The sequence below is a fragment of the Toxotes jaculatrix genome, chromosome 2, assembly GCF_017976425.1.
Source record: "Toxotes jaculatrix isolate fToxJac2 chromosome 2, fToxJac2.pri, whole genome shotgun sequence".
Lineage (NCBI taxonomy): Eukaryota > Metazoa > Chordata > Actinopteri > Toxotidae > Toxotes > Toxotes jaculatrix.
In genome coordinates this window covers 28039994-28063829 of record NC_054395.1, presented here as the reverse complement: position 1 = coordinate 28063829, position 23836 = coordinate 28039994, and the positions used below count along the sequence as shown (strand labels likewise).

General features: G+C 41.7%; 2 protein-coding genes across 8 annotated transcripts; both read left to right on the top strand.

The window, feature by feature from the left end:
• The first annotated feature begins 859 nt into the window (after positions 1-859).
• On the top strand, positions 860-11478 carry LOC121197531 (natural resistance-associated macrophage protein 2-like). 6 transcript variants are annotated; one of them, XM_041061184.1, is made up of 13 exons: positions 860-977; positions 1326-1448; positions 2657-2776; positions 4079-4185; positions 4306-4376; positions 4460-4527; positions 5273-5428; positions 5528-5686; positions 5792-5878; positions 6503-6652; positions 7742-7815; positions 7899-8052; positions 8768-11478. In XM_041061184.1, exons 2-13 carry the CDS (start codon positions 1377-1379, stop codon positions 8873-8875), a joined length of 1326 nt encoding a protein of 441 aa, XP_040917118.1. In that variant the 5' UTR covers positions 860-977; positions 1326-1376; the 3' UTR covers positions 8876-11478. The 6 variants fall into 6 exon arrangements, with proteins under 6 accessions (XP_040917118.1, XP_040917151.1, XP_040917159.1 ...); XM_041061217.1 differs by lacking the exon at positions 8768-11478 and adding an exon at positions 6206-6308 and having other exon boundaries at positions 7899-8030; XM_041061225.1 differs by lacking the exon at positions 8768-11478 and adding an exon at positions 6206-6308 and having other exon boundaries at positions 6503-6662; positions 7899-8030.
• A 2537-nt stretch (positions 11479-14015) lies between these two features.
• Positions 14016-23601, top strand: ctdsp2 (CTD (carboxy-terminal domain, RNA polymerase II, polypeptide A) small phosphatase 2). Of its 2 annotated transcripts, none has more exons than XM_041055509.1 (7): positions 14016-14730; positions 17419-17582; positions 18829-18927; positions 19410-19466; positions 20106-20198; positions 20928-21113; positions 21682-23601. In XM_041055509.1, exons 1-7 carry the CDS (start codon positions 14670-14672, stop codon positions 21805-21807), a joined length of 786 nt encoding a protein of 261 aa, XP_040911443.1. In that variant the 5' UTR covers positions 14016-14669; the 3' UTR covers positions 21808-23601. The 2 variants fall into 2 exon arrangements, with proteins under 2 accessions (XP_040911443.1, XP_040911434.1); XM_041055500.1 differs by having other exon boundaries at positions 14019-14730; positions 18826-18927.
• Positions 23602-23836: the final 235 nt, after the last annotated feature.

Genomic DNA, 23836 nt, shown 5'->3' with positions numbered 1-23836 from the left:
TGCTCTGTGACCCTTAATCAACAATCACCTGATCACTCCCTCCTTCAATCAGACTCAGTCAGTTATGTGCTAACCACAGTCCAATTCAGCTGAGTCTGGTTTCCAGCATCTACGGTGGGAACGTGTCCCAGAGCAGCGACAGTTTCTTCTTCATATGTTTTCGTCCTGCTCGAAGCTCAAAGCTCGACGTTCATTCTCATGGTTTTCAGTGTGTGTGGAGGATTTTGTTTTGTTTTGATTATAATCCCAGTATAATTACCTGTTTGCTTCCAGTCAGGCGCCCCCCCTCCCAGTGTTCCCACAGATCAGGAGGAAGAACAAACTGGAGGACGAGGTGAGGATGTTTATTTTGTAGACAGTTTTTTTTTTTTTTTTTGTGACGACTCAACACAGTATAACAAATCCCCTCAGCGTTGAGAGAGAGAGAGAGAGAGAGAGAGAGAGAGAGAGAGAGACGTCTCTTCTGAAGCATCAAGCTCTTCTTTTGCCCTTAAACACTGACATTTGTTTTTTTTACCCTTGTTTTCATATCCCAGGACATTTCTCAGCAGATGAAGATGTAGTTAAAATTTTACATTCTGTTCATCATGTTTATATTTTTACTTTATTTCTCTTCTGTCGATCCATCTCATGCGTCCATGCCTGTAAAGCTGGGAATAAACTGATTATATCAGAACATAAAAGGAAAATATTTATAATAATGACATTAACCTAACGATGCAGCTGACACTGTGTGTGTGTGTGTGTGTGTGTGTGCGTGTGTGCGTGTGTGTGTGTGTGTGTGTGTGTGGGGTCTCGTTTCACCATGTTTGTGTCATGTTTCAGCGGGTGATGCCGTGGGAGAGAAAACCGTGATCCAGACCACACACACACACACAGTCTCTGCTCCCTCGGTTTTCCTCCAGAAACAGGATAATGACCCTGTTTCTAGTACTTACTTTGACCAGAGGGTCCCTGTTCCCGAGGAGGACAGTGAGGTAACCGACTAGTGCCATGTTTGGAAAGACCTACTGTATACTGAAAGTATGGGGGGGACGTATGAGGATGAAGATATAAACACAGAGATTATATAAATTTGAGATTTTTTTTTTATACAGTTTGTATTGTGGTGATTAGCCCTTCACTGTTTCTGTCAGTGTTGGGTTTGATTTCTCAGGCATTTAAAGGAATAGTTCAACACTTTGGGAACATACATCAACATACATTCTTCTCCTGTGTTGTTTTACACAATATATTGACATTGTGATATAACTGCTACTTGAAAGTGATTTTGCAGCGTAGATCCCGCTGACGTTAGTGTTTCAGCCGATGTCTCTCTCCTGCAGAGAGGTATTAGCCTCCGTAAGCTGTGGGCCTTCACGGGGCCGGGGTTTCTGATGAGCATAGCGTACCTGGACCCAGGTAACATCGAGTCTGACCTGCAGTCAGGTGCTAAAGCTGGCTTCAAGGTAAGGCTGCGAGTAATGATTATTTGCATTATCAGTGAAACTGCAGGTTACTTTCACATTTAAAGTGACTTCAGATTGCTTGTGTTTTTCTGACTGACAGTCCCGAAATCCTGAGATATTCAGTTCACGATCACATTAGACAGAGAAAATCAGAAAATCCTCACAATTAAGAAGCTGGAACCAGGGAATCTGTGGGTCTTGCTCTTATGTAGAGGTTGTGGGGGTTTACACGTCTGTGCTCAGGGGCCGGTTGTCTCATAGTCCATCCCTGACATTTATGAACCATCTTGAAGGACAGGTCGTTCCCGTGTCTCTCAGATCGACTGGACAGTAAAGAGTCTCAGGTCAACGTTTAACAAAGACAAACTCTGTCCTGCGTTACCAAAACTGGAAACTTGAATTGGTCACCTGTGGTTTAATGAAAGTGAATGGGAGGTGGAGTGAATATTCACAGAGGGTGGTGAAAGAGTGACTGAGACAATCCAGTGTTAAATGATTCTTTTTAGGTTTTTGAGGTGCACCATTCAGGCAGCCATTCACAGTGACAAGGCTGCAAAATACTGAGGAAAAACATGACTTTGCTGTGTTTCTGAGACACTACTGCCAATTCTGTCAGGATGAATTTGGTCCAGTCAAAACCTATTTACTATTTTTGAGAAATTGTTAGTAGTATTGTGGCTACAATGATCAAAGATGATTCAATCAGCTTCAGTAATTTTAAAAAAGTTTTAGAAACGTTTCCTTATTGGAGAGTTGAGGAGAAGAAAAGGCAACAGGAAATCTGTACCAGACGATTGTGGGTCTGGCATGAGGATATAAATATTATACAGTATTGATGTTTCATCCAGTTCCATGGACAAACCGAAAGACACACGTGGGTGAAAATATAACCTCCCTGGCAGAAGAATAAGAGCATGATGTAAGAATGAAACCAGACTTCCTTTATCATTTTTAGATTTGCCACAAAAAAAAAAACGATCATGTATGTTGAAAAATGAGCATCAGCACAGGGCCTAAAAAAATAAAAGTTTCCACTTTTATAGTTTGCATAAGCACTTTTACATAATTCCTCGGAAATCTACTGTAGGTAACCATGTATATGTCTATTAAATAAGCCGCTGTAGCTCTGTTCAAATGAAATGAAAATCTCAAAATAAAATGTGTTAACAATAAAAACATCTCTGTCATCTCTGTTCTCGTCCCGTCAGCTCCTCTGGGTGCTGCTGGGAGCCACCATCATCGGTCTGCTGCTGCAGAGGCTGGCGGCCCGGCTGGGCGTGGTCACCGGGATGCACCTGGCTGAAGTCTGCCACCGCCAGTATCACACCGTGAGTCTGTTACACATCTAATCTCGGCTGTTAACGGCTTCCTTTTTGCATGAAGTATCCCCTCTTCCTGTCAGCGCTCACTGCGTTTACTCACTGTTCTGTTCTGTGATTGGCACAAACACAATGTGGAACCAGTGTTGTCTCAGCAATGATCTAAATAAGAGGCTGTAAGCAGAAGTCCTGGTTTATTGAAACTGCCTCATTGCATAACCAGCTCTGCTGTTGCAGAAGCTGTAATCCTTTGATTATATAATCAAAAAAACCTCAAATCGAATGTTAAGCGTAGTTATCGAATGTGCAAGAAAATGTAAATGTGGAATTTATTTAACTTTAAAAGTTAAATTCACAGTGACTGAGCGAAGCATTCGTGTGGATAAACTTCTAAATCCAGCTTTGTGTAAATATGTATCTGCTTCCCTAATACCTGAAGAGGAAAAGCAACTGTTAACCGCATGACAAAAAATCACGTGACCTCCTCTTTTCTTCTCTTTTCTTCTCTTTTTTTTTTCTCCTCTGGACACATTTTATGAGGCTGCAATACATGTGAGAAAAATATGTAAACAGCGACGTGAATTGGAGAACATTTGCTCAAGTTTGTGTCTTTTATCTTTTACTGAGACTGAGACTTTCTTGTGTTTGGATATCCCAGAGTCACGGCTGAAGAATTCAGATGTTTGTCTTTTGGATGGTTCAGCCAGTTCACCCAGTCTTTATGTACATAAACTCCTCCATTTGAAACCCGTGGGTCAATTTTCTAATTGGTGAAACACTGATGTGAATTTGGGAACAGTCGGTGCTAATGACTGAAAGCTAAAATGGGCCTGTAGACACTTGTCCTGTGCACTTTGTCCACATTGTCTGAGCTCATCATTTCCAGTCAAAAGACCTTAAGTTAGAACAAAACATTCAAAGTTTGACAACACTGATGACAATAAAAGACCCACTGGGGTAGTGAAGCTGGACTGGGGCACAATCAGGGGGCTGGTCAACAGGTTCAGGTCCAAGTGGATCCACATTATGGTTTTTGTTTCCTTTGGAGCCATCATCATCATCATCATCATCATCATCATCATCATCATCATCATCATCATCATCATCATCGTCTCTGCTGTGTTGCTGCCAGCATGGATTGTGTGTAATATAATAATGTGACCTGAGTGATGGTGAATCAGGAGGTGCTCCATAACACTTCCATGCATCAGGGGAACCAGAGAGATCCTGACTGCTAGTCCTTGATTTGAGTTAAGTCCCAGTGATGGAGCGTAACATCTGCAGCTACACTCACCTGTGTCGTTTGTCCAGGTGCCTCGTATCATCCTGTGGTTGATGGTGGAGCTGGCGATCATTGGCTCGGACATGCAGGAAGTCATCGGCTGTGCCATCGCTTTCTACCTACTCTCTTCTGGCAGGTGATGCAAACGCACTCAAACATTGATCAGAGTTTGATTAGAGCTTTAAAATCACTTGATTACTAATTAGATATTCACTTATTTCCAATGTGTGTGTCTTTGGTGTGTTCTCACCCACAGGATCCCTTTATGGGGCGGTGTCCTCATCACCATCTTGGACACCTTCGTCTTCCTCTTCTTGGACAAGTATGGTACGTCACGGTCGCTCTCTGTCGCGTCCTCACAAACGTTTACGTGGATCATTTTCAAATTATGGTGAAATGCGTTCTTTCAGGTCTGAGGAAGCTGGAAGCCTTTTTTGGATTGCTCATCACTATCATGGCCATCACATTTGGATATGAGGTACAAACATTAAACATAGCTACATACGTGATGAGAGTCCATTAAACAGGTTGACCTTGCTGTTTGTCCCACCCATATCTGTGATTTTTAACAGTGAAATGTTGATTCACAGGCTAAAATATTATAAAACGAATATAAAATAATACAGATTTTAATTTTTTATACATTTTAATTCATACATTGTTGTAATTATCTAATTAAACCAGAAGAAGATAAAGATGTTGTCTTTATAGCGCATTTATAGTGGAATTCTAGTATTTTTATAACCTGGTTTGTCAAAATCATCAGATTCATATTTAAAATTTGGTGACGGATACACGTTTTTTGGACCCGTTCTTGTTGTTATCTCCTCACATCTATGACCATCCTCTTACAATCCATCTATGCATATGTTAGGATGCTAATATTTGCTAATTAGCACTAAATAGTACATGAATGACATATGTTTTTGCAGGTATTTGGTCATAAATCAACATATTGGACAAATTAAAATGCTTTTGGACCGACCTTATAACCAAAACAAAACAGACAGCAGGAAACATTAACCACAAAGCCAACAGATTAAAAATTTCCAAGACTGGGCACCAACCAGCACACTTTTTAACTCGTCTCCCAGTCAGTGAGCAGGTGGTGCAAAACCACCAGGTGCTGCTTGCGTGTCCAGATTCCTCCTCATTTGCATTTTAAAAATGTCCACACAGGCTTTTGAAGTTTATTCAGTTGCTCTCTGCTTCCTGTCCGTCAGTATGTGACGGTGAGTCCAGACCAAGGCCAGCTGCTGATGGGGATGTTCGTGCCGTACTGCAAAGGCTGCGGGCCCGTTCAGCTGGGTCAGGCCGTCGGCATCGTGGGAGCCGTCATCATGCCGCACAACATTTACCTCCACTCTGCTCTAGTCAAGGTGAGATGAAGCCGCTGGATAATTATGGCTACTTCCTGTTCTGATGCTGTTCTGTCTGACTGCACCAACTAATCGTTACGTGTCCAAATGTTTTTTCAGTCTCGAGAAGTGGATCGGTCGAACAAGAAGGAAGTGAAAGAGGCCAACAAATATTTCTTCATTGAATCGACCATCGCGCTCTTTGTCTCTTTCCTCATTAATGTCTTTGTGGTGGCTGTTTTTGCCGAGGCTTTCTACAAACGCACAAACACAGAGGTGGTGAGTATCTGCTTTTGCGGCTGTAGTGAAATTTCAGGCTGTGCTTTGAGGAGTGTGAGTTCTTCAGCTGCTGTGCTACAGGTGTGTGTTGTTTCCTGATTCCAGCACAGTGTCTGCAATCAGTCAGGAAGTCCTCATTCACATCTGTTCCCGCTGAACAATGAAACTCTGGAGGTGGACATCTATAGAGGGGTGAGTTTTAAGCTGTTGAGGCATTCTTTATATGTAAGAGTGAAATACAACAGTAAAACCAAAACAGGGGGCTGATAGATCCTAAAATGCCCAGCAGCTCTCAGGGGAGCTGCAGGGTTCTCTGTGGGCTTATCACCGCTAGTGTCACCTTTCACATTACATAGTCATTTCATCCACTGTCCACTATCCTGTCAAATCAAATCCCTGCCTTGTTTTTACTGAAGCACCATGAGCCTGTGCTTGTTTTCTGGTTTATGTAACGCGGCTGAAGTTGTTTTTCTAAGTTGGTTTCGTTGACCGTCCTCCTTGTTTGCGTGTCTGTGGCAGGGAGTGGTGCTGGGCTGTTTCTTTGGCCCAGCAGCGCTTTACATCTGGGCTGTGGGGATTCTTGCAGCTGGTCAGAGCTCCACCATGACCGGAACGTACTCTGGTCAGTTTGTCATGGAGGTCAGTGGAGGAGGGAGGAATTGGCTGTACACTGTAGCTTTACATCAGACACTCTAGTGTGGAATCCGAGTGACTGTAATTATCTACAGCAGCATGTTGTTTACTTTGCTTAAACAGCTGCAAACACCTGCGTTTTTCCTGTCAACGTCACAGGCTGATGTGTTTTCCTTCCCTCAGGGTTTCCTGAACCTGCGCTGGTCGCGTTTTGCCCGGGTCTTGTTGACCCGCTCCCTCGCCATCACCCCTACCCTGCTGGTGGCCGTCTTCCAGGATGTGCAGCATCTTACAGGCATGAACGACTTCCTCAACGTGCTGCAGAGCATGCAGGTCAAGCAGGGTGGGGGTTCACTGGCACCTTCATCCAGGCATTCGCCATCGTCTCACCACCTGTTTTATCCTATAGATCAGCTTTATCTGTGCTTTATCAGTCAATAACCTGATTTATTCCTATCACAGCCTAATGCAATTCTTAGTAATGAATGAGCTAAAAAGCAAATATGTTCTTGTATGTTTCTAGTTATTAAATATTGAGTTATTTAAAACTTTTGCTACTAACGACCTGTTAAACAGATTTAAAGGGACACTCCACAGATTTTACTCCTTAAGATGTCATCAGGGTTTACATCAGCTAATGTTTTTAAAACCAAAAGTCTGTGTTACAAACGAGCCATGTAGAGTCCAAAAGATGGTTGCATTTCCTAGACAGGGAGGTTCTAATGAAAGAGACTGTTGAGTTGCATTATGGGAAATGTAGGATCCAGTGTTTTTGGACCTTGACCAACACTCGGGCTCCTGCTGCATCAACTGTGACCATTCTTTTTCAAGTCCCCCAACTTTATGGGAGTGTGACACTAAATCAGTGTATTCCCCCCTTTTTTTAGAGTGTTTGTACAAACACCTGGAGCAAGTAACAGTAAAGTACAGCAGCTGAATAAATATCAAAATGATAAAATATGGAAATTAAGTAAGAAAAATATGTTATAAAATATCTAAAATGCTTTTTCATGGTAGATTTCACAAATTCGATTTCCATTCATCTTTATTGCTGTTATTAATGTTGCAGCTGGTAAAGATGAAGCTAATTTTAATCTGCTGTTGGGAACTACAAAAATGAATTAAATTTTATTTGCTGATCATATGTTTTGTATCTAATAATTCTAATTGCTTCATAACCTGCTGGGAAGTTTGTGAATTTCTCCTGGGATTAAAAAGTCTGAATCTGATGATTACATTTTGTACTATTAATCTGAGAAGTGAGTAGAAACTAAAGTTATCAAATAAATTTAGTGGAGTAAGAAAATGGAAACATTCAAGTAAAGTACAAATACCTGAAAATTGTACTCAGGTTACTGGTTTAGTACCAGTTACTTTCCACTGAAAACATCACATATTTCTTTTTTATTTCTTCTCTCACAGTTGCCATTCGCCCTCATTCCCATCCTCACTTTCACCAGTTTGCCGTCTCTCATGAACGAGTTTGCCAACGGACTGTAAGTTTATCTACGTTACGAGATGCGAAGGCAAATAATGCTCCACTCATTTTATTTTCTCCCCTTTGATCTTCTCCCTGCAGGGTGTTTAAAATCGGAGGAGGGCTGGTGATCTTGATCGTGTGTGCCATCAACATGTACTTCGTCGTGATTTATGTGACCACACTCGGAAGCGTGTGGCTGTATGTGCTGGCAGCGTTCCTGTCCATAGCATACCTGACATTTGTGGGATACTTGGTAGGTGACATCAGGTCATAGGGGAGAGGATCAAGCAAGAAGGAATTTACTGTGGTTGAGTTCTGTTCTGCTGTGAACATAAAAGTTGTTTAACCAGAGCTTCCAGCAACTCGATCCTCAAACACTCAGGCAGTAAACGATCTTTACTGTGATTTGGTCAAATGTTCAAGTCAGTCATCACAAAGCATCGTCACAGAAAACCAGATAATGCTGTCCAAAGATATTTGCAGTGCTGTTGCTTTTAGCTGCCTGTTAGCCCGGCGTCTGGTTCTCTTAAACATGTCGTGTTTCAGTTAAAACTGTAACAGGAAAATCTGATCATCCGATCATTTTAGTGAACTGTGGACAGCTTTTACATCCTGTTTTTCTGTGGTCACTGAGATTGAAAATTAGATTTCGTTGAATAATCGATCAACAGAAAATTCATCTGCAATAATGCTGAAAACTGATGAAAGTTTTTTTTTTTTTTTTAAACTGGCTCCTTGTCTCCCAGGTGTCAGTGTTTGCTGGTTTTCTTGTCCTTCTATGACAGTAAAATTAATTTAGCAATTTTCTTACATTTAATTGATAGTAAAAATAATTGTTAGTAAGGAAATAACCTGGAAAATTCAATAAAGAGAGATAGAAAAGAAAAGAAAAAGGAAGTATTGTTGTGTCATCTGATCAATCAAGAACTGATTAATTTCTAATCTATGTGTCTGGGTCTGTGCTGCAGGTGTGGTTGTGTCTGATAGCTCTGGGAGTTTCCTGTCTGGATCCGAGCTCCAGGAGAGCGAACGACACGACCATTCTGATCGAGCAGCAGCCAGAGTTCGACTCCTGAGTCAAACCAGTGTTGGACGTTCATCGTGAAAGTGCAGGTTTGGGCAGAGCGACCTGACTGTTCCACCACATTTACTCTTCTTTGGTGCTGATTTATTTATATGAGAAGTTGAAAGTTTGTATGAACGGTGTGATATAAACATACAGAGCTGTGCAGACGTTTCAGGCACTGATGCCACAAACACTTTTTATTTATCAATTAACTTCAACTGCTGTAAACTGAAAAACCCTTAATCAAACTGATGTAGGCTGGTTGTTCCAAGCATCTTGGAGAACTTGCCGTGGTTCCTCTGTAGAATTAGGATTTAGTCTCAGTGTCTTTCGTCTCTTTTGGTTCTGTGGGGGCCAGACCATCTGCTGCAGGACTCCTTGTTCTTCTCGTCTCTGAATACATTTCTATATGACTCTGGTTTCATGTTTGAGCACGTTGTCCTGCAGCAGAATGAATTTCTGACCGATCCAACGCCTCCTTGATGGTGTTGTGTGATGTACTAGAATCTAAACATCTGCCTAAAACTTTTGCACTGTGCTGCACTTACTTAGTAATGAAGAAAGTGTTCTTGTTATTGTCTATATCTTCAGTCACACCCTGATTACTGATTGTACAAAGCAATTTAGATGAGAAGATGAAAACATACAACACATTCAGAAAACTCTCAGGGTTTCTGCAGGTTCAGCAAGTTAGATCTTTTTAAGACCTTTTTCCATACCACCTAATAATCACAAACATGCCAAATTATAACAGTATGATGGAAAACCAGTAGAGAAGACATGGCCTAGAAATATTTATTATTATTATATAAGATTTTTTTCACTACTTTCTAGCAATGACAATAATTTCTTTTTTTCAATTTATTATTTCTTTGACTTTTCTTTTTACTTTTTTTTGGTTTGGTTGATTTTCTGTTTGATTTTCGGCTCATTCCTGGGAAACGATACGTTCATTTAAATTTATGCAACCCAGACTCAGACAGGTGCCCAATTAAAATGTTATGGATTCTTTTAAAATTACTTTTTGCTAAATCGGCACACGGCCATTATGAGTCGATGAGTGACGGTTCAAGGTCTGATGGTGCTGACTGAAATGCCACAATCCACATAACCCACTGACACAACAATCACACTTTTAGTTTATAAGTGTAGAACGTGTCCTGACAGCCTGCAGGAGGAAATCTGTGATATTTAAGACTTTTTAAAAGCTTTTAAGCCTTTTTTGAGGAAACTGAATTCAATGTTTTTTAAGACTTCTGAGGACCTGCAGAAACTGTTATCTCCAGGCAGTCTCTCTTTTGGCCACGGGGGGGCAGTGCAGGCCACAGGAGAAATTCCTCAGCTACAGTAAATGTCTCACCACCAGAGCTGTAAAACATAACAACACATTAAATGACATGGTGTGTTACATCATGTTTTATGTGTTGTTACAGCTTCAGAGACACAAAATTATTATATTAAACAAACCAAAATATAAATAGCTGCAGCGATAGGACTTGACTGTAATATTCCCAGTGTACATTCAGATGTGGCTGGTGTCTGACATGCCTGTGGTGGTGGTATGTCTGAAGAGTTGCAACTATTGTGCAACCGTAAGCGAGTGCTGCTGGATTCAGTGCTGCTCGAATTCCAGTCCTGAAGTGCTTCAGCCTTTGCTTGCCGAGGAGAGGCGGATGGACAGGTTTTTCTTTGCATTGTGGCGGGGAACTTTTTTTTTTTCTCTCTCTCTCCCTGTCATGGAGGCAGAGTTATGTAAGAGGGGAGAGTCTTCCCACCGCCCCTCTCTGTTTTTGTTTTTCTCAATGAGCCAATGTCTCCCTGCCTAGGCCTCACAGCCTGTCCAGTAGGCCCCTTTCCTGGAAACATAGCCTAGCAGAGGCCACTCAGGGGCAGGCCTGTGAGGTGGGAGGAGGGGGAGGAGGAGGAGGAGGGGGGCTCTTCCAGCAAATCACATGATTGTAGACCCTACAGTCCCAGCCCTACATGAGGCTCAGATGCTGCAAGCACATTTCAACAGCTAGTTTGTCATCAGCATGATTGGATGTAGCTAATGCATGGCAGAGTGCATAAAGCTGTAAGTAGAAACTGGATTCCCAGGTGTGAAATGTAGAAATAGAACCACAACACCTGATGGATGGACTGTATGTGTGTGTGTGTGTGCAAGGCGTTCTTTTTTTTTTGGCAATGAATGTCAACATCACCAGTGATTTTGACTGTAACTTGATGAACAGTATTCCGTTGAATTTTGTCATGTTACCACATATTTGATTGTTGATTCAGTGGAATTAACTTTCTGAATCGTCCCCTGAGGACGACCGTGCGGCCTCAGTGTCCTCGATATATTTCCAGATGATTTATGAAAACATGATCTAAGCTGTTGTAACAAACACTGATGTATTTGTACTGTATATTTGCTGTCATGCTACAGCTGGTGACGTGTACCTGATTAACAGACTAAGCCCCCGATTTGTTTTTGTGAAAAGATAAACTTGAACCAGCGTGTTGTTTTATTACTGTGGCACACCAGAACTGGTGGACTTAATGAGATGCAATTATAAAAATCATTAGATGTGTTGTTGTGTTGTAAACAAACAATTCCACTGAACAAACACATTAAACCACAACATAAAATTGCAACCGCTGTATGTCAGGATTATTTAAAAATAATCACATTTGTTTGCATCATGACTTGTTTTCATATCTTTTCCTTTCACTCTCTGGGATTTTAACTGCGATGAACTTCCAGGTCTCAGGTTTGAAATGTGGTACACTTGTGATTTACTTCTCCCTTCACCTCGTGTTGTTTTTACTTGCTTGTGATGAAGAAAGATGGATGTAGTTTTTACTAGTTTCTGCTGTTTGAAGTCACATGCTGTGCACAGATTTTTCAGGGGTGCAACTGCGGCACCCTGCAACACTCGGCCCAGGGCCTCCTTAACACCATTTGACCCCTTTGCTTTTTCTTTCTGTCCTTCTGTCTTCTCTGAGGAATGCACATGCAACGTTACCAGAAGAAGAGGGCAAGACGCACCAGAGAGCAGGCAAAGATAATGAATTTAAACTTGATTTAGTAAACAGTGGCATCAGCTTCAAAACCACATGACATTTTCCAGCTGTGCGGTCCATACTTATTTTGTATATATTTTTACACAGATCTGTCAGTGCTGCCTTAAAATGTCCGACACCAGGAATGCAAACAGCGGGGCCATTCTTGTTTATGCCTTGCATTGTGGCCACTGTGGGCACTGGCTGAGCTTGTGGTGTAATGGGCCCACATGTGTTTGGAATGGGTGGACCGACTATCTCAGCTGTGTAGTTATTCTGTTATTAACAAGTTTATTTTTATTGTTTCTTTCTCTTCTCTTCAGCTCCACAGTCTTACGGATATACGCTGCGTGTGTTGTTCTCTACGTCACTCGTGTGCTTAAATACAGCAAATATCTGCTGTTACTTAATTTCACACCACAGCTCTTCACCGTGCACTGCAGCAAGAAGATCAGTGTGATTTACACAGAGAGGTTTCTTTACATCCAAAGGATGAGGAGGCACTGCAGAACCTCCACACTGTAAATATAAATATCTGGGGGACCCATCAGTTGACCACATCGCCTAACATGGTGTCAAACCTGCTTCTATTTATATGAACAACTTAAAACAAATGTGTTTTAGCCTCGGCTGCTCAGAAAATGACTATACTCAGTAAAAAAATATAAATGAAGAGTAACAGGATCTGTTTGCAGCTGAATACAGCTTCATTTAATTCAAACCGATAGTAACGGGAAATGTTCATGTCATTTATTACTTATTCACTGGATTTAGATCAAAATGACTTTTTTTTTGTCTGAACTCAGCTGAATTTTTACATGATGCAACCATCATGTAATGTTTACGAGCAGCAGTGTCATGGTAAAGTGACTGCATCAGAGCATGGGTGTATGGCTGTTGCACAAATGTTTGGTGATTGCTGTAACACAGTGATTACCAGAGTAAAGTCCCCCAGAATTCTTCAGGCAAAACAACATACAGTTTCATTTTACTGCTCTGTCACTGGAGGGAAGCGAAGTGAGAGAGAAAATGAAAGGAGCCTGGGTCATTGGTTTCACTTTGCCCTCTGTTACCTCCACACATAAAGTCCTTCTGAGGAACAGTTACATGTAGTTCTGCGCAGAGCTGTATCTACCAAGCAAACCCTTCTGATGTGGAGGAGCTCGGTGGAGACTGTGGGGGTCCTTCAGAGAAACTGAAAAGCTCTACCAGACCATTACATACATTACAGGTATAGTATAACTATTTACAGTTTCCTTTAAAGGTTAACATTGTACTTTAAGTTCCCCTATATTTAAAATTGTTGACAAATATAAGCACTTGTATCTGCTTATATTATAGAGTTATAAACAACTTATTAAATGTTTATGTACTATTTATAAATGCTAAATAAGGGAACTTAAGGTAAAGTGTTGGCCGTTTTAAGTGATTATAGCTCTTCAGTGACATGCTGTACACAGACTGTCAGCATGTTACTGAGAGGGTTGAATAGTTTAGACCCCAGTGAGTGCTTTTGCTTCCCATATTAATCAGGGATTATGATATCGCGATTTTGCTCGTAAAAACCGCGGATTTTAGAGTTGCAGTGAAGTAAAAGATAAACCTTAAGTAAAAAAAGCAACTTCTTGATATTAATCCCGGTATCGTGACTAACCAAGCGATGCTGTTGTTGTATTTTTTGGAGCTAAATTTGCATTATTTTGGGCCATAATTCAAAAAAACAATCACAATTTCCACCTTCGCGGATGCATACATTCAAGTTGAACAACAGTTAAAAACATAAAAATTTGCACACTGGAAGCAATAAATTAATATATTTATAGAAAATAAAATATAAACAAACACAAAGAAAATAAGGCCCAGGTGTACAAACACGAGAAACAATGCAGAAATACACCGGCTGTTTTCATTTATATGTTAATTTAGTTGCAGGGATTAACGTTTGTTTATTTGTTTTTTTTTAATAATTTACAAACAACGTGATCTCATTTGCGAGAAAGCAGCGCTGGAATGTGTTCGCTGCGGAGCGTGCGGGACGGGGAGGAATGCCTTGACCACGCCCCCCCTCCTCCCGGCCGTCCAATCACGGAGCGGAGACCGTTTCAAGGCGCCCGCGGAGTCCCAACCGTAGAAAAACAAAACCCCGGATAACAACAAAACTCGTATTTTACACCTAACTACGCCCTGGAATCCGTTTTTCTGCGCCGAAACCTGCTCCAGACGCCGATTCTCGGTGTTTTCCGTCGCTCTTTAAGTCTTCTCGGGCGATGTTGTTTATCTGTAGTAAGGGGGGGCTTGAAACCGCCCTCCCTTGCCCCATTTCCTCGGTTGTTTTCCTTCTCTCGCCTGGATTCTCCATGTTGTTGGTGCAAAAGTGAGGACTTCGCTGCGACGGGAGAGGGGGACTGCTCGGCGATATTACCAGTAATAGTAGCGGTAAACCCGAGACGACGGAGCGGACAGAGACTCAAATAGCCTCCCTCCCCCCCCAACCCCACACACACAAAAAAAAATCATATCCAAGTGCCTTGCCCCCTCCCCGGGCGGACCTCCGAGAGGAGAAGAAGGAGACGCGGTGTGGGGAATAAAGAAACCCTGGAACAAGACAAACCCCACTCTCATCGAGGATCGTTAACTGAGGCGGATGACAAGTTACCTCGGTGAATAATTGAGTCGACTTGCCAATAAAACCCAATGAGGGATGCCCATCAGTTCTCGGGGACAGGATTTGAGGATTTTGAGGGCTCCGTGATTGTCAGATGGAAAGTTCTGTTATCACCCAAGTGCAGAAAGAAGACGTTCAAGTGTCACCGAAAACAGGTGAGACGGGCCCGCGCTGTACACGAGCAGCACCTGCCTCATGTGGCTCGGCGTTATTTGATTGTTTTCTGAATAATGATCAGCGGGGTTGAGGAAGCCTGTAGTGCGCCCATTTGACAGTTGAGCTCTGCGGACGCTGGTTGAGCGCGGTTTGAGGCGCATTGCTTTTTTTTTTTTTTTTTTTTTTTTTTTTTTTTTTAACATTTATCATTTAAACCCTTTAAAATCTTTAATCGAACTCCTATAAAATAAGAGCTATGGAGTTTGAAAAAATAAAATCACACTAAGCTTTTTTTCTAATGACCCCCCCCCCCCCCCCCCCACCCCCACCAGCTGCAGCCTTAGTTGTTTTTCTTCAGTGATCACCTGCAGATTACACATAAAGAGCATATGACTGCTAAATTGAAAATATAAGACTGAAAAACATCTGGTACCAATCTTACATCAGAGGCCATGTTATTATGTACCTGACTGTGCTTTACCACAGCCAAGTTGTTCTTACTGTATTGGATATAAGCTCAAGTGTAAGTTCACAGTCTCCATTACGCACTGGGTTTGCCATCCAGAGCTTAGCTGTTGTTGATCCTGTTTTTGTCTCTCTCTTTTTTTTCCTTTCTCTGCTGTGGGTGCTCTTATTGTGCAAATTCGGTGTCTCTTCATAACATGTGGTGTTGTGATTAGTTCTTCTCGGTGGTGTGCTGCTGCTGATCACGGCCAGCTCTCCAAAACCTAGCTGCTGCCGTGTATTTATGTCTATCAGGTTCCAGCTTGTTTGGCACCATCCCATATCCTACTACTACCAGGTACAGCGTGAGGATCTCGTCTGTCACCACGGGCAGCACTACAGCACGGTGCAAACCAAGCTGTTTTGTTCGTGTATAAACTACGGTGTGGCTGTTTTGTCCATATTTTGGTCCCAGATCAGTGCGCGTCAGTGGCATCAGGGAAAGATTGCTGCGCTCTTCTCACGCTTGTTTTTTATTTATTACCTCTACACGCAAACAGCTCGGCCCCTACATTAATACATCGGGATGTGTATTAAAGGCTGATGGGTGCAAACGGGGTCTAGACTGGCTGTGGATTAACAGCGGGGCTGTATAGAAATACCAGGTGCCGCGGTATTGACAGCGGAATGCACAAACACACCCCTCCGCACACGCCCATTGTAGCGCCGTTTCAAAGATTCCGTTGTTTGCACGCTTTCCCCGGGCTTGAAAGAGGCTTTGCTCATTGATTCTGGCTCACCTCTTGCTTGTTAATATCGAGGATATTGCACGATTGTGGTGCGTTTTTTTTTTTTGCCTCAGGTCATGTTTTGTTTTTTTTTTAGAAAATGATTCACAGTGGTTCCTGTATTTTTTTTTATTTTCCGCCTCGCATGTTTTGTTGGAGTGAGTGGGTTTTAAATGATGTGTTGCATTCTGGCTTTGTCAGCGTGTCACTGATAAACCTCTGTGGGATTAATCTGCTGTTATATTTCTGCCCTTTTACATGCAGGGGAGCTTTAATGTATGTGTTATGTCATAATGGCCAATGCTGCCTTCCTGTGGGGAATCAATAGGCTGAGTTATGCTGACTGGCAATCAAGATTCACATCCATGGGTTACATATAATGTGGGTTGTATTGAACGGCTGTCTTAATATTTTCAGAAAAATGGCGTTGGACTAATGAGGGGAATCTCACAGAATTACCAAGATAAGCTCCAGTGTCCTTTGTCTCTTAAACACAGAGTTGTGTAACGTGGTCACTGGTTGTGTCTGCATTATGTCTTCAGAGCTCTGGGGGTCAGCAGGGTGGACGCCGTAGATGATGGAAAAAAAACGTGTAAATCTCTGAGAAAACAGTCGGCTGGCACACTTCTGGCTGTTTATCAGCAGTTCCTCTTTCTAGGAGGGAGTGAGCGTGTTTACGAACTGTGATGGCACCGTATTGATGGGCATAAATTCATGCAAGTCCTCACACGAAAAAAGCCACACTAGAAAGGACTTGCATGAATGTTTTTCCTCCCCGTCTTTCACTGAGTCTTGTGTGGGGCTGCTGGGAGACCCATCGTCACAGTGACTGATCAAAGACCTGCACAGGCCACTGAGGTGTGACTGCTTGTCCGGCCCGCTGACTGCCTGCCTGCCTGCCTGCCTGGCTGTTCTGGCTGTTCTGGCTGTTCTGGCTAGCTTCAGGCAGCTCTGAGAGGTCTTGGAGTTTAAAATGGCTGGAATGTTTTCTGTCTGTGTTTTCTGTTGAAGGTACTGCTGAAAAGTGTGGGTTTTCCCGCCCTCTGTGATTATATAACATGTACCAGCCATTTCCAGCAGCAGCAGCAGCAGCAACAGCAGCAGAGGCAGGCGCATTAAAAACAGATTTCATGTGCGGGCTATGCCATCCGTGTAGACAGATGGATGGTGTCTTTAGGAAAGAGGAAGCTCATTCCATACGTTACAAGCAGTTCACACTTAATTACGCTGAATTTCTTTTCTGGATTCTGTGATTCGTTTTTGTTATGTTTTTTCATTTCTGTATTGTTTGTATCAGGATTTGTTTTGTGTGTGGAGGGAAGAAAAAAAAAGATTAGGTTGGCTGACGGGAGTTGTGGCGTGTAATTCAAAGCCCCACTTGGCATTTCCATGTTGACTACATGCAGTTTGACTCGGTTTGCTCATGAAAGTCTCTCTTTCTCTGTGCTGAAACAGGCCAGGTGAGCCGGTCTGCCCTAAAACAGCCTCGGAGTTGTAACATCTTCAAAGCGCTCTTCTGTTGCTTCCAAGCTCAGGATGGCCCCAAACCGCCACCACCACTACCACCACCTTCCCAGCAGGCCTTGCTGGATTCACAGGAAAATGGGGCGGTTGTCAAGGTAACACTATTCTTATTCCAGCAATATTTCACACCACCGAAAACAATTTGAAGACCTCAGCTCAGTCCTGCCTTTATTTTTGTTTATTTAAGATTTTACTTCCTTGTCACACCCACACACGCTGCCTGCCATAAGAGAGGAGGTGTTTGAATAGTTTGGCCATCTGTACGAATACACTTAACACGCCGTCGTAAAAATGTGCTTATTATTGTCTTCGAGCACTGTTTTCGTTTTTATAGCTGCGCACTAAAACCACCATTGCACCTGCTCTGAACATCTTGAAAGCCCACCGCAACTGTCTGCGGATATGGAATCACTTTGATGCTCACACTTGATCCTCCAAGGAAGATAAGAACGACAAAGCGACTATCAGTCCTTTAAACAGATGGAGAGAGCGAGCAGAGAACGGTGTATAGCATGCCTTGTAATTGCTGAGGTGGAGAAAAAAAATAAAAAATAAAGCCTTGAGCGCCGGCTGCACACAGCTGGCCACGCTGGTGAACGCTGTCAGCCTGATTAGAGCCTCAGTACCATGTAAGGGGCATTTTAATGAGATGCCATGTTTGTTCACATTGAGGAGTGTCCTCCAGCATCAGGAGCAAACAGGAAGCAGCATCTGTAGGGCCTGGTTATTGTCTGGCAGGCTCCCGCTGAAATGAAACCAAATTAAACATTGGCGCTGATGGGGTTACTCTGCATTGGGGCTTATTGTGGAGTTGGTGAAGGAAGATTGTTGCTCACGGATGGCATATTTCTCAATCTTAATTTTCCTCCTGTAGTGGATACACGATTTCTGTTATGTAATATATTAATAATTAATTTCAGTTTGATTGTTCCCATAAAGAGCCTAGAAACAAAATTAACAAAGGGGGGGAAGATCTCTGAAAATTAGATTATATCAAGGTAATTTCTTTTCCCTGCAGGTGAATGTCTGTAGAGTTTAACAAGACGCTATTGGAAGTATAATGAAATACATAAATATGCTAATCCCGAAGATGTACAACATAAAAGCTTTCGCAGTAAATGATTAAGCCCACTCTTTCAGCCATCATCACATACATGCCTTTCTAAAACCGAGTCTTATCTGTTTTCCCAGAGGTAAAATCAAATGGCCAAGCTTTGGTTTTCACATGAATCACTGTGCCATGGGGACTAATCATGCTCCTCAGCCTTAAATATAGCACCGACAAGACAAATGATATAGGTGGCATGAAACATAAAATCTGTGTGTGTGTGTCCTCAGCAGTCTGAACCCAGCCTCCTGCCTGAGGTGAAGGCCCAGGACCAAGGGAAGATATGTGTGGTCATAGACCTGGATGAGACGCTGGTGCACAGCTCGTTCAAGGTACCACAGCTGTCACTCACCTGATCATGAGACGAGCTTGTTTTTCTTAATGCAGATGTTAGAATTGACCTCAAATTGATATGCTTAGTAGTGTTGTTTTGACCACGAAACTTGTGACGTTACTTCGCTCAACGCTTCCTCTGATTCTCGAGAAATCAACAAACCTGTTTGGCGAACATCGAGTAAACGACTGTATGTTTATTTAGCTGATATATACATCATGGCAGCCGGTAGCAGCGGTCCATCAGCCTGGTTCCGCTGTGATTATTTATTCCTCAGTGTTAGAGTTTCTTCACACGTGTGTTTGAGTAACATCAAGTGAATTATATTCAGTTTGTACTGAGTACTGTGATTTACAGGAGCGTAGAGGAGTCTGGTTCTAAGTGTTCAGCTGTTATGTAATGCCATGTGAATGTGTATGTACACAGCGCGGCTCATGTGAATGAGCATGCCAACCATCTCCCTCTGTGTTCTCCCTCCAGCCCATTAGTAACGCAGACTTCATCGTGCCTGTGGAGATAGAGGGGACCACACACCAGGTAAACGCGCTGTGTGTGAGTGTGTTTGCTGTAGAGGGGAGGGGGTTGTGTTTGTGTATGTGTATGTTGATGTGTTTGCAGCGGTTGCTGAGCTGAAAAGGGATGGGTCTTGTAACTGATCAGCCAGGTTTTCAATGATGGGTGCACGGAGCCCTCTACTGGCCAGATGTTGGAAAAAAAAAAAACGGATACACAAGTAGAAGTGGATGCATCAGCAAGAAAACGAGTCATTTCAGCCCAGTTTGGGTAAAATTTCACTAATAAGTGATACAGTTAAAATTACTGTCTCTGTGAACAACATGTGGAAAAAAACCCTTAACGTGCACTGGACCATTTGTTCAACTTTGCTGTAGAGCCTCTCACTTTTGGACATGTGGAAATGTAATTAACTCAGAAATGTGATTCCTGGGACCCCGTGTGCTGGTAAGGAATCCCCTGTGGGCCTCTGCCTGGTTCAAGTAATCCAGGATAGGCTGGTTAACACTGGCACGGCCTATTCTTGATTACTTGTTTCAGGAACGGGCTAAGAGCAGCTAACGGATGGAAACAATGAGTTTGAAATGTGAAGAAATGAAATGAAATGACAGTTAAACAGTCCCGCAGATCGTACTGCTTATTGACGGTCAGTTTGTTTCACAGGTGTATGTCCTGAAGAGGCCGTATGTGGACGAGTTCCTGCAGAGAATGGGAGAGTTGTTTGAGTGTGTGCTGTTTACAGCCAGTCTCGCTAAGGTACATCAGACACTGAATTAGATCCTGAAATAGAGCTTCATATTTTATCAGGCGTCTTTTGTTTGATATTTTATGTAATGTCTGATCTGTCAGATGTTGTTCTGCTTTCTCTTGCCTTTTAGTTCTTCTTTTACCGTGAGAGAAGCAGCTTAACTTGCTGTTAGTCACCTTAGCCGAGCAACCCTCCTCACATTTACGTTTGTCTCTGGGTTTGGTTGCACCAGCTCTTCCTAAGTTCAGACTTAGTTGTAACATAATTGATTACGAAGAGGAGAAGTACGCTTATCCAAATCACCACACACACTACTTCTTTACACAGAGACAGCTGCTACATAGCTAACTGAAACCCACAGACAAAACATATGACTTCTGAACACTAATACACATATTTATCCTGCATCATAAAGTAAACAAAGTATATCCTGCTTTGTTTGCAGCTTGTGAAGCTACAGTGACTTCCTTAAGTTTAGTAAATCATATAGTTTAGTAGCTAAAGTTGGTGGTTACTAAGAACTTGGGGATGCCTTCACAGCACAGACTTAGGAGTGGATTTATGAACAGCTGGTGCAACCCGTTCCAGATGAGCAGATTTTGAATGCGATGCTGTTTGTTAGTTATTTGCTCTTAGAGTAAATATCCACCATTTGTAGTAAGTGCTTCATTAGCGCAGCCTTGCACATCCCTGCTCTTCCCTCACCCACTCCCTACATCTCCCCTGGCCTCCTTCAGTATGCAGACCCAGTGACGGACCTGCTGGATCAGTGTGGTGTTTTCCGGGCTCGGTTGTTCCGGGAATCTTGCGTATTCCACCAGGGCTGCTATGTCAAAGACTTGAGCCGCTTGGGCAGAGACCTCCACAAAACCCTCATCCTGGATAACTCTCCTGCCTCCTACATCTTCCACCCTAATAATGCTGTGAGTTTTGATCTGCTTCCGTTAGCTATGATGTGCCTCCATGTGTTGATAAATAATACAAATAATATTGATATCCATTATTGAAAAGATGTGGCACTCACTTAATCATTTCATCCATAAAATGGCACAAAACAATGAAAAATATCCGTGATCATTTCCCAAAGTGACATGATCAAATGTCCAAAAACCCAAAGATATTCAGTGTACTGCTGTATAGGACAAAGAAAAGCAGCAGTTCCTCAGATCTGACTTACTGGAACCAGATAATCGTGGACATTTTTGCTTGAAAAAATGCGATTAATCTAATATCATAATAGTTGATTAATTTTATGCAGATTGACTAATTGTTTCTGTGAAAATCCTGATTTGTATGAATGTATTCTGCACTGACACGTCACATTAAATTCTGATTTAAATTGTGCACGAATCTGTTTAAGTTTATATAAATTAATACGCTGCTTTGGTTCAGAACTGTTCATGCACATTAGCCAGGTGCAGTTTCTACATTAATTTTTTAAAAATAGTTTTTAGTCTAAGTTGAATGACAGTTACAATTTGTTTTCTTCAGGTTCCTGTGGTGTCATGGTTTGATGATGTGGAAGATGCTGAGCTGCTCAACCTTCTGCCTGTGTTTGAAGAACTTAGTCAAGCTGATAACGTTTACACCCGGCTGGACCAGCTTCGTGGACATTAAGCTCTCTAGGGACCTTCCTCAGCTCCTGTTAGAGCTCCAGCTTGAAAACCTCTTCAACTACAATAGAAACCGCATATTGTGAATAGGGTTTCCAGAAGTTGTTCTCCTAGCCTCTGCACAAAATACTCTTGTTTAGAAAAATTTGTTCGCATGGAGTTAAGGAAATTCCAAGCTTGGAAAACACAATGTCTTTGGCTCAAACTAAACTATAGATCGCAATCTGAGGCCTTTCCTCTGACCCTCAGTGCTGACAATATTGACAACCACTATTTGAAAACACTACAAGAAAGAGTGGGGAACAACAGCCAAAGCAGTCCCATCACAATCACTCCAGTTAGTATGAATATTAAAGTGGTTCTTTTGCCAAAGCAGAAGCCTGCCTGCCCTGACTTGACTGTTGGACATTGTTTTTTTTATTATTGTGCCTTTTAAGGAACAACAAAAAAACATCAGCTCTTTTTTTAAATCTCCACCAGATTTTATACATTTATTGATTTCTTTTTATAGGTTGTTTTATAAGGAAATCTATTTTTAAATGGTGAACATGGTTCTTCTATGCAACCCAGTTCTGTAATTACATGGACCGTACCTCTGAAGTAGCCAGTCAATAATTGCATTCAGCAGATGTAAACATAACTGTAGCCTTACCTACCTGTAAATGATCAGCAAAAGAAAAGTGTATTTCACACTTACTTCTATTTCTATAAACAGAAATTCTACAAAACATTCAAATATACATAATTAGTGGTCAGATTGATATGATATTATCAGTTATAAGTTAAGTAAACAGGGCGAATTCTCGTCTTTGATGGATCTGTTGAAAGCAGACACACTGGAATATGTTGGCACATAGGATGACCATAAACGCCACAGTTTTCAGTCAAGGTTTAATAACAGTTCATTTGTTGCTATTTTTTTTTTTCTTTTATTACTATAAGACAAACAACTTGCACTTGTTTTATACTGACAGTGCTGAAAGTAAAAACTGTGCCTTTGAAATTCGGACAGAGAATGGTGTTCTGCCTGAACAGAGATTTGCAGGCCTACACACTCTGGTGTGTCATGCTGAGCGTGAGAAAACACTGTCAAGAGCAAGTGTAATGCCATGTGGCTGTGGTACTTGCAGTGCAACACTTGAAAATATCAAATTTGATTTTTTAAACATGTATGAGTGTTTTTTCTATATTTATTGGCCAAAAACTCTGTGTTGTCCAGTACCTCTCAATGCTTAACATTTTCTATTGTAATCAGTTTGCCTACTTTGAGGCTGGCCTTGCGTTTGACTGTTTTTTTCTGTGCCTAAATAACAAACATTTTGTTGTCAAAGTTCATGGATAGTTCAAAAACTTAAGCAGTTAAATCAAATCAAGAGATAGGTGTAAATCTAAGATTCAATCATGCAAGAAAACCTTTTCTTTTTTTCATTTAAAAATTCATTACAGCAGATATTTTGTGGGGTTATGTTTCCTGGGTAATTTTTTTTTATTTTTATGATGTTTGATGCCTGATGCAATTATTGCCTGCATGTTAACTAGTGAAATACGACAACGAAAATGTACCAGTTGTGATGACCAAAAGTATTTGTTTGACAGTCACAATTTGTCTTTGTGTATCAGAATAAATCAAGAGCTTGTTTTGTCTACCTGACCAAAACTCTAAAAGACAAGGTGCTACCAATTTTTATTTTTAAATAAAAATTGGTTATATTTTACTGTTTTTGTGTATTTTTCTGTCATGTGACACAAACAACCCCTTTCACCAACAGTCCAATAGAATAAAACTGCTTTTGCTGTATGTCTGCATACAACAATGAACTATCTTTTTAAATAATTAAATCTTTTATACAGTCATGTTCTACTCACAACATTTTTGTTAAAAATAGAAAAAAAACTCTTTATTTTGGAGAATGTCTGACATCGCTGTACGGCTTACACGTTACGCTTAAGCATATCCAGACTTTGGCCACTGAAAAAGATTTTACACTTGTATTTTTAACTGTCTACAGTGGTGAAATGTCACAAAGTACATT